The following is an 11,352-nucleotide window of genomic DNA, read 5'->3' as shown; positions in this document are numbered from 1 at the left end:
TCATCCTGTATATAATATACAAACATAATATTATAAAATATTATATGATTATATACTAATTTAGTTTAAGTATTTTACTGTTGTAACTTCTACTTCTTACTACAGACGACAGTGAAAACAATATCAATATGACAATATATCATTATTTCTAATAATTAATAATATAGGTAGGTACACATATTGACATACCTATGGCAGGAACGGGTTGGGATCAAAATTTAGTCCGAGAAATTATAAACAAAGGCCTATTTGTATTAACCAATGTATAAACTTCCTAAAATGCTAAGTACTAATTTTAAATATAGTTTTAATCTTAAAACATTTAACTTTTATACAGCAAATCACTTTGTTGAGAGACTTCACTAATGATTTGATCATGGTCTAGAGTAGCCAATTTTTTTTTTCTTTCTTCATTAATTAATATTGTCACAATTATTTAATCCTTCTAGAATATTGAGTTCAAAAAAATAAATTTATTTGAAACCCTTAAAAGTAATATATAGGCAACTAAGTGTTCAGTACTGTGGTTACCTCCTTATCAAGAAGTGATAAGTGTAAAATTAACGGGAAATCACGGTTAATAGATATATATCTATTAACCGTGACGGGAAATGGGATTCTTATCTCATTGATATCACAATTTAAAATGACATCAAAGTACGGAAAGTCTCAAACGTGAAACGTCGGGCAACGGTCTGAATCCTGAGACACGCTGAGTGCTGACTGCTAATTTTATAATTCATAGTAAACTAGTTTGTGTAACTCTACCTTTCATATTTAGTTTTTCTGTAAATTTTTGTTCTTACACATTTTAACCACCATCCAACTTACTACCGTGACATTTTCTACGTTACAAATAATTTCGTAAGTTTATGTGCTGTACTGCTGTTAAACGGTTGTAAATTATTGCATCTTCATAATTTTAACGATAGACGTTATACCTGCAATAAATAATTAATTAAAAATAAATAAATTGAAGCAATTTGTACGAAAAGTTTAATTATTGATCTATTGGATACTTGGATTTTTACTGAGTAGCTATGTAATTTGTGTTTGTTGTAGATGATAAGTAGATACCTAATGATTTTTCGAAATTGTTGGAGACGTCTTAAAATCAATGCATAAATATGATTTTTGGAATTTAATAATTAAAACTCCAACAGTAATCACATGCATGACCATAAAGCTGTGAACAAATGTTGGTAAATTCCAATTGAGATATTCATTAAGAATACTTTATACCTGCATGTGTCTCTATCTTACAAGTGGGTAACATACTAGCATAGCACATTTTATGCTCAGCGGATCACGTTTAGTTCCATTAGTTAGAAAATAAGGGAATCTCATGGTTTTTTAAATTATATTTATATTTAAAAGAGTTTATTTATAACCAATAATTATATTACCTATTTTGTTACCACATAAAAAGTTTTTATATCAATCCACCTTCAATTTATGTATAAAGTATGTCTAAAATCACTGTAAAGTTTCATTTTAACACATTTTTTTTATAAATGGTAACCACCTATTTAAAAAAAATATATTTTCTTTATGAATCATTATAACTGAACAACCTTCCTAAAACATGTTGAATGTAGGATATTATTTGTGAACGCACAATATAAAAAAATTATTTTTGAGCTAAGTGAGATGCCTCTACCACTAATTTTTAAATTTTCTCCTGTAGTTTTTGTTTTGATTATTTAATTTATGATTACTAATGATCAAGGTTCGAGACTTATAGCAATTGCATACTTTTTTTATTTATTGTAAAATGTAGCAGAGTGCGAAATAAATTCATTTCTCTATGCCATGATACCAAATCTAAAATTTGAATGTGCATATTTTTGCATATTTCATAAATTTTGCCGGAAACTGCTTATTTTTACAATATTGTGCTTAATTTGCATATTTTAGAAAAATTTTCAAAATTTCAACTTCACAAATTTAGCCCGATCTAAAAAAGAAAATAGTAATGCAGCTTACTCGCAGTCTTACGTACCTATTTGCTATATACAACCCACAATTTCTTATAATTTTCGTGGTTTGAAAAAATTATGATGGCCTGATTGACCGTATTGTTACATATTATATAACACGTTGCGATACGAGCGATACGATAATTTTAATGTATTGTAGTTATTAAGCGTTCTTTGAAATTAAAGGTATTCCCGGTAAATGTAAAATTATTTATTTATTGATTTAAATGAAAAATTTAATTTTTAATTTTTCACATCATTATATAGTTGTCGAATAAAATTAAAAAAACTCTTAAGTTTAAGAAACAACTTAACAATCAGTTGATATTTTTAAACATTTTTATATTAAGTACACTTATTGTATTTAATAATTATTAATAAAATAATAAATAATAATAAATATATTAAATGCATATTTTTAATTTTTTTATGCATATTTTAGTGTTTTTAAGTGCATATTTTAGCGCTTATTATTGTGTTTTTAAGTGCTATAAATCCCGAACCCTGCTAATGATATTATACAAAGAAGATAATATTATGGTTCTAAAGGGTTCTTAGATCATGAATAGATAATCAAATATGAAGCTGAAAATTCAAGATAAAAATTAGTACTATAACTGATATTATTATAAAAAGTTTTTAACTACTAAAAAATAAAATGGCTTCACCTCTACAGTGTTGAAGACCTTTCTAAATATATGACTTAATCATGACTATCTTGAATAAAAAAAAAAAATTTAACAACAGCCATGTATAATAAGGTTATACTAGTGGGAACTATTGATCATATTCATTTATTATTATTAAAAGTTAAATTTAATAATTTGTACATTTTAATTTTAATTAAAGGTGGAATATGAGCAAAAAAGCAAAAACCACACCTAAGGAAGAATTACCACCAGGATCATTATTAAAAGATATTAAAGGTATCGAATGGGAGATTCAAAATATAATTGGTAGTGGAGGATTTGGATATGTTTATTGTGGTTGGTTAAGTTATTAGTTATTAATAATAAATTATAATAAACAATAAAATCCATATTTATAACATATTTTTTAGGAAAAAAACATAAGTGTAGAACGAAAACAGAATATGCAATAAAAACGGTATGTTATTTTTAATAATACTAATTGTATGATAAACCTACCTCAACAATTACTAATTATTAATTACATACAATTTAAAATTTAAACAAGATTATTTTATTTTAGTATGTTGTATATTGTATCTTTTGGTTTATCTCAATATATTGTATTTATAATATGTGTTGGAAAATAATTTTGTTTTATCTTGGTTTAAATTAGTTTTTTTTTTTTTTTATTAGCCTCTAGTAAATTTAAATTAGTTGTATCATATAATTGAATTAATAAAATAATTTATTTTGAATTGATTGGTGATAGGAAAATATGGAAAGTGGACCCCTGTTTGTGGAACGAATGTTTTATCTCAAAAACGTGAAGGAAGAAGGTATTTCTTAAAATTCAATTTTTTTTTAATATTATACCTTGCTTGCTAAGAAAATGCGGTTATGGGCAAACCATAGCGTGTCTTTCCTCACCGCAACCACCCAAATCCCTCACAACCTCACTCCTTGGATCTAGTTGAATGTGCAAACTAACCAAATTCTCTCGGCAAACAAAGTATGGATAAAATAAAATCATTTTATAAATCAATTTTTTTTTTTACGTTTAGATGTTAAAAAATGGATAACAATCAAAAAGTTGAAAGAATTACCATTGCCTAGATTCTATGGTTTTGGTAGCACTATTCATAATGATAACAAATATAGGTTTATAGTCATTGAAAAGTTTGATAAAGACTTGGAGGCATTCCTTCGTACTGTTTCAGATAGGTTACTGCTAGGTGCTGTCATTAACATAATTCGACAAATTGTAAATAATACTTTTTTTATACTGATGTATTCATAAATTTGTACTTTTATTAGTTACTTTTTATTTTTATAGATTGATGCTTTAGAGTTCATACATGAATGTGGATATGTTCATTGGGACATCAAATGTCAAAATATATTTATTGGCAAAGAGCCAAAAAATAATCATGTGTATTTAGGAGATTTTGGTATGGTAACTAAGTATAAGACTGAAGATGTTAAGCCAGATAAGAAATGTGCCAATAATGGTACACTAAATTATATAGCTCTAGATGGTCACCTTGGAAGTAATAATGGATTTTTATTTTTAATTATTCAAAATGTATTCTACGTTCATTTTATATCTTATAAAAATTATATTTACTTTTTAGTGCATACTCGACGTGGTGATCTGGAGAGCTTAATGTACAATGGCTTGGAATGGTTAAAATTAAAATTACCGTGGACAAATTTAACATTGCCAAAAACCATTAAATCTAAAAGTGATATGAAAGATGCAATTTTAACTGCAGGGCCGAATAAAAAGATTTATGATTTTAATAAAGTACCAAATTGTAAGTATTACAAATTATTTTAATGAAAAAACAATAAAAATAAATTTGCTTTATTGAATATTTTAATTTTAAGGCATTTTTATTTGTAAGCATTCAATTCTACCTCTTTCATCTTTGTTATATGTTAATCTAAGGGAAAATATAAGTTAATATTATAATACATAATATCAGTTCAATATTACGGAAAGGTAGCCACAAATGAAGATAGATAGATTATTAAAACTTGAAATACCAAAAGATTATTATATTTTTTATGGGACAATGGTTTTAAATTTAAATTTAAATATAATATTTATTTTATCAAAAGGAAGTTGAATAATAAAAAATTGCATTACATTTTGTACTTGTTTTTATGATTGTCATATAATTGTAGATGATATTCAGAAACATCATGATAAACTTCCAATAGCAATACACTCATTTTATAGGACCAATTTAATGCTCCAAAATGAAAGAATAGAATATGTTCTACTCATTACAAATAGATACAGATTATATAATTTATCATTAAAATAATAAATCAAAATGATTTATTAATTGATTTTCTCGTAATCAATATTAATATAAAAAAGTGATAGGTGAGAATTGGATGGACAACTGTAACTGGTATCTAAATTTTTGTAAGCGACAATAATGTTACATTATTTAATTTAAAAACAATTTTGACTATAGTTCAACTTCATCTTAAAAACAGTGCCTTGCATATACTTCAAAATGTCATCTATATTCTCAGATTGATCTCTCTAGAGTATCATGCAATGGTGTATAACATAAGCAGCAGGCCAACATCTTAAAGTCATGTGGATGGGCATTGATAGAAAACCAATAATGAAGTTATTAAGTATTAATAGGAAAACGATATTACGAGGTGTGGCAATTAAATAACGAGAATTTTAAATTGTATAACATTTATTTAATATTTACAATGATTTATGCACCCTTGCCTTCACAGTACTCTCCTCCGAGTCGAACACACTTGGTCCAGCGTTCTTCCCATTTCTGGACGCACTCCTGGAAGTCTCCAGAAGTTAAACTCTTTAACACCGTTGTTACGGCACGTTGAATGTCCTCCAAATCCTCATTGCGATGTTCTTTCATTGGTTCCTTTAACTTTGGAAATAGCCAGAAGTCCAGTGGAGCCAGATCAGGGCTGTACGGGGGGTGGGGGAACTTTGTTATGTTCCTACTGGTCAAAAACTGTTGAACTTTTAATGATGTGTGAGCAGGCGCATTTTCATGGTGAAGGACCCAACCATTTTTGGCTAATTCCGACCTCACACGAGATATTCTATGACACAATCGCTTAATAACTTCAATTCGGACTGTGAGGCGTCGATCTGTTCGCACCAACACACTTAAACGTTCGACATTTTACCAAGTGTGCACGATTTTAGGGCACCTGACCTTGCATCGTCTTGCGTCGATTCTCGGCCTGATGCGAAACGTGATGCCCATTCGTACACACGTGGTTTTGATAAGCAGTCATTACCGAACACACGCTGCAATTTATGAAAAATTTCGGCCGTTTTTTTCACCAGATTTCACCAGAAACTTGATGACGATTCGTTGCTCGTTTTTCACGTCACACATTTTTGTACGTCACGACACTACACTACTAACTTTAAAAAATCGGAGAGCACAAAATATAACACCGATCACTATCAAACTTAGCAGACTTGTGTATTACCTCGTGAACTTTAAGTCAACAAATTTTAAAGGTATCACTGTTACCACTATAGAAGCTAGAAACAAATTCTTGTTATTTAATTGCCACACCTCGTATAATAATATAGAGTAAGGTTTAATAGTAGGTAAAATAGTACATTTTTCTAAAGAATGCCTTTTACTAGAGGAAAAACTACTAGAGGAATTTACTAAATTAAATAGTAGAAAATTGCTTATCGGTATAACAATATTATTTGATACACGCTACTGGTATTATGTAAGATGTGGTATTGTTATGTATTAAATGTCCAATAACTATTTTCTAAATAAGGGATGATGTATGAATATTATGGCGTTGAGCGTATTGTGTTATTACTTGTTCTGAATTAAATTTTTTTAAAAATAACAAAAATGCACTTTATTTACAAAAAAAAGGTACATTCCACTATCATTGTATTTAGAATCTTAAATATATTACTTATGTTATTAATTCATTTATGTATTAAAAGTATTTTCAATAAATTGCGGATTTTTATTATTTTGTAGAAATTATAGTAAAAATACATTTGATGTTTTAAACTCATGTCCATTGTATAATTTACAGGTTATTTTGAAACCATGCGTTTGATATATAATCTGGAACCAGCTGAAAAGCCAGATTATGCTTTGTTGAAAAAGCTATTAAAGCAGTATAAAACAGAGAAGTTAAGTTGAAGATAACGAATACAAAATTAAGTGTACCTAATTTATATTTAAAAAAAAGTTAATAATGATATATTGTAAAGTATATTATAGTATGTACAGTGTTGATTTATAATTTATTATACAATTAATTCCTTCTAAAAAAGAAGTTTTGTACACTTATAATACTATTTTTTTTTGTCTTAAATTTGTATGTACATTGGTTACTCAACTATACCTTTTTTAAAGTTGTTTATGTGTCCTAAAATAAGTTAGTTAAATGCTGTATTAAATATTTTCTATTTCAAAATTGTATACCATCAAATATATTTTTTTAAGGTAAAAATGTTTATTTAATTTTGTGTGTGAATTGTAAGTACAGAAACATAATCAACTGATTTTATTGCTTTTAGTATGTATCTAAGATGCTATGGGCCAGTATTATTTTCACTCATGATCAAACTAATAAATAATTATCCTGCTTTTAAGAATCAACTATTCTGAACTAATGGGTTTAAATAGTAGGTAAATATATTTTATTGTCCACAGTAGTAGGTTTTTTTTATTGCCAATTTAAATTCCAAATGCCATAATGAGGTAAAGTAATGATTTTGGTGATACTCTTATTATTATAGTTTAAAAAAAATTTTGGTAACAAACTTGATTTGTGGATTATAATATTTTATATTCTATTAATTAAATAGGTAATAGTATGCAATTTATGAATAATTTATTCACTGAGATTATATTTAATTATATTAACATGCACCTTAAATTTACTCAGTTACTGAGCCAAGGGAGACTAGATTTTATCTTACAAATGTAAAAAAGTAAGTTATTTTTTTAAAAACAACAATAAGTTAATGTAATTAGGGAGCACAGCACTTCACCAGCACCCACTTCTATGGGTGATCTTGTCCCCAATGTGTCTCACTGTCACAGGTTCCTGTGTTGAAGTAAAATATCTACACACGCAAAGTGACTTTTATGTTTTAATTATGCATTCATATGAATTTCTGTCATCTGACTTCGAATTTCTAAATTAATGAGATATACTCAAAAGTCCAAGAGACCGTTTTTTAAGGAATTTAAAGACTGCTACCACATGACTTCTTTGAAGGTTTTATTTGGATTTTACTAGCCAATAAAATGTATATAATGTTTTAATATTTGAAATAGCCAAACATTGCATACCTATGCATATGCTACCTACCCCTATTCATTGTAAATACCTACTTACCTGACCCTAACCAGACGGCAGACAACTGTTGAAGAGGCTCCTTATATTTTTTTGATTCATAACAAATGAATAAAATATGTTAATGATATAAAATAGTGTGTATTAATATCCATTAATCCAATATCGACCTCATCTATCTAGGCAGATACTGTTATATAAAATATACAATTTAAAAAGAAAAACAATCTTTTTTACAAACATGAAACAAACGAAAAACAATTTTATATTAAAGTACATAAAATATTTTATGCGTTTACTGCAGATGATGATTATAGTCGTGGTGGAGATTTAGAATGTTTTAAGTAAAGTTGTATTACTTGAGGAAACTTTATTTCATCTTGTAAAATTGTACAGTATTCACTAACCCTGATGTAGAGCTTCTGAAATTGAATAAGTTTAAGTATATATATTTTTAATTTTAATAAATAGTAGATATATAATTTACACAAAAAGCACACTAAGTACTTAGCACCTATATGTGAGGTAGTGAATACAAATATTATTGGGATTGTGTGGTGGAGGAGCCATCCAATATTCATTAGTCACTTTAAGCCTAGTATTGTTAAGTTATAGAGGATTAACTTAGATCACGACACAATTTACTAAAGATTACGGCGGTACCTATATGACTTGGTCTCGTTAGCATTAAATTGTAAAAATAGGTGTTTATTTGTGGTTGTACTTATCTTTACGAAAAGTTATAGAAAAAGTGTTTCAATTTTTAATTTTGGGACAGAGGCGACTTTTTAACTTTTTGACTAGTATAATGCAACTAATAACCAGGCAGGCCAAACAATTATGCCATCATATTGTAGTATAGAGTTAAGAGTTATTACAAAAAAATTTAAATTTTTATATTTCCGATCTAACATTATAATATATTTTGACTATTGTATACCTATCTAATAATACAGAGTTTTTGCTTAATTTTTTTTAATTTAAATATTTTTGGACATTTATTATAGGTACCTAAAAATATTAAATAAAAAACAAATCCTGAAATCCTCAATATCACTTATAAAAAATTTAAAGCCAAACATATTTATATTTCATTTAAATAACATATAAACATCACATGGCCATAGACCATAGTTGTCGAAGTAGTCCACCATTAGTCCTTAGACCAATTAAAAAAATCTAAAAAAAACTTTTGACTGGCGCAGAAAAATTATAATCAGACCAAAATGCAATCTTAATAAATTTTAGGTACCTATGCAAAGCATACTCTGCAACACCTCAAATTTATGTCCCTGCTTTGGTGGTTTTCTGTTAAAAAATTGTTGGATCTAATTGGTACAATAATGAATTAAGTGATCAAAATTGGAAATTTCCAGTACTTTTCAAAATAATCTTGAAAAACAAATTATAAATTTAGTTTTTGTACACATGCAAAATCGTTTTTGTTTTTTTTTTGCTTAACTCAAAAACGAATAACTGTAGATTCTTTAAATGTTCATCAATTAATGTTTCTATCAGAATTTTTCACATTTTTTCAATATGTTGATTAGCTTTTTGAGCTATTTGTAGGTATTTGACATTTTCGATTTATTTTCTATAAAAGTCGAAAAGAAAATCATTCACTAATGGTCAGTTTAAATACAAAATTCCTCACAAGTAGTTTACACTAAAACCTAAAATTCTAAAAAAATTTAAACTTAATTTCATTTTATAAGCATTTGTATTTTAAATTTGGACAAAGTTCGATAAGTACGTATTTAAACAAAGAATAACAAATGTAGTTATTTGTTTGTACTTTGTAATTCATAAGTATTTTTCTTGGGAATTTAAGACTTTTACGAATAATATTATTATGTTTTTATACACACAATAACATTTTCAACGTTTGATTCATTTATGCTATTACCTAATTAGGTACCTACATATATTTTAGATATAGGTACCTTACTACTATAAATAGTAAAATAAATTACTATGATAATTATTAGCAATATAGTTATGATAATAGCTGCTAACAGACAGCCTACCTTCAAAATCGTTTTTCGTATGCAATGATTTTTGTTATTGATTTTTAATTTAACATATTCATTTCAGTGGTCTACTGACTAGCTTCACCTAACGAAGTACACACACTCGAGGTTAGGTCATCATTCATCATACACAACTACCCACATTCTTAGAAATTAATATTGGTTTCAAATTTACATGTGTAGAAATCTAGTTTGATATGTTAACTAATTTATTTTCGTACTACCTAACTATAATGAGGATGAGGCAAATATACTTTTATAGTAAATAAAAACGTTAAAAAAATTATCCAAATAAGTTACCGGTATCTCAAATGTAAATTATTAATGTTGTAATGTACGTGTTTTATATTAATTTTACATAATTGAACTTTAAGTCTTCAGTTCATCATAGTATCATACATCCATATATCATACTAAATATAATTTTGCATTTCCACTGAATAAAATATAAAATAAATAGTAATAAGTAGCCACTTAGAAAATAACACAGACGGAGACAGTAGGTGCCCACCCATAGTCCACGCAGTAAATGCAAAACACAATTAAAATTTATAATTTGCAAATTGGCTTAAATTCTGTAGAATATACAGTTAGGTTTAGGTATAGACTTCATAAAATATCTAGCTTTTTATCATTATCAAAATACTATAAATTATTTACGTAGTTAATTTCAAGAGACTATTAAGAGAAAGAATAATCCACTACAAGCTTAACTGTTTTCCTTGACATAATTATACCTAGGAGCAGAGTCAGTTTAACCACAGACCACCTATATGAAAACTCAAAATAGTTATAACTATCTTCATTTGGTCTGTCGTCTGTGTTATAAGTTATAACCTTAGTTCATATTATATTATATACATTAGCGTAATATTTTATAAGATCTAAAATTAAAGCTCGTTGCAGCCCCTAATTTTCAAAAAAAATTTTCAACCCATTTCATTTACAAGCCTCCTCCCCTCACCTCTCTCCCCTTTGCACAACTTCCATATATTTGTAATTTTTGAAAAAATATCAACAATGTTTTTAGTAATAATTTATATTTAAAAATCAGATAACACATCATTGTTTGGTAACTAGGTACTAACTACTAATCAATTTTTATTTTATACAAACTTAAAAAAATATACTTATGAAGTATAAATCTAAAATCAAATGACACTATCAACATTTAAAAAATAGGTAGGTACTTTACTTTATGTATGATATCGCATATTATTTAAAATTTAATTGATATATTTATTACTCAGCCTCATGAGTTATTTTGCTTAGACTTGCTAAACACTTTCATATCACTGTTGTTGTAAGGCAAATGGATGAACTTAATACCTTTTATTGTTAAAAAGCCATATC

The 11,352-nt window shown here is 27.1% G+C and overlaps 1 protein-coding gene across 1 annotated transcript; it reads left to right on the top strand.

Moving 5' to 3' along the window:
- Nucleotides 1–640: 640 nt before the first annotated feature.
- Nucleotides 641–7,114, top strand: LOC111039387 (nucleosomal histone kinase 1-like). The gene is made up of 8 exons (XM_022322899.1): nucleotides 641–864; nucleotides 2,829–2,965; nucleotides 3,040–3,086; nucleotides 3,381–3,447; nucleotides 3,673–3,872; nucleotides 3,945–4,158; nucleotides 4,243–4,425; nucleotides 6,695–7,114. Exons 2-8 carry the CDS (start codon nucleotides 2,836–2,838, stop codon nucleotides 6,802–6,804), a joined length of 951 nt encoding a protein of 316 aa, XP_022178591.1. The 5' UTR covers nucleotides 641–864; nucleotides 2,829–2,835; the 3' UTR covers nucleotides 6,805–7,114.
- The last annotated feature ends 4,238 nt before the right edge of the window (nucleotides 7,115–11,352 follow it).

Source organism: Myzus persicae, unplaced genomic scaffold (assembly GCF_001856785.1).
Source record: "Myzus persicae strain clone G006 unplaced genomic scaffold, MPER_G0061.0, whole genome shotgun sequence".
Classification (NCBI taxonomy): domain Eukaryota; kingdom Metazoa; phylum Arthropoda; class Insecta; order Hemiptera; family Aphididae; genus Myzus; species Myzus persicae.
Note: the sequence above shows the minus strand (reverse complement) of the source record. Positions and strands in the feature narration are given on the sequence as shown.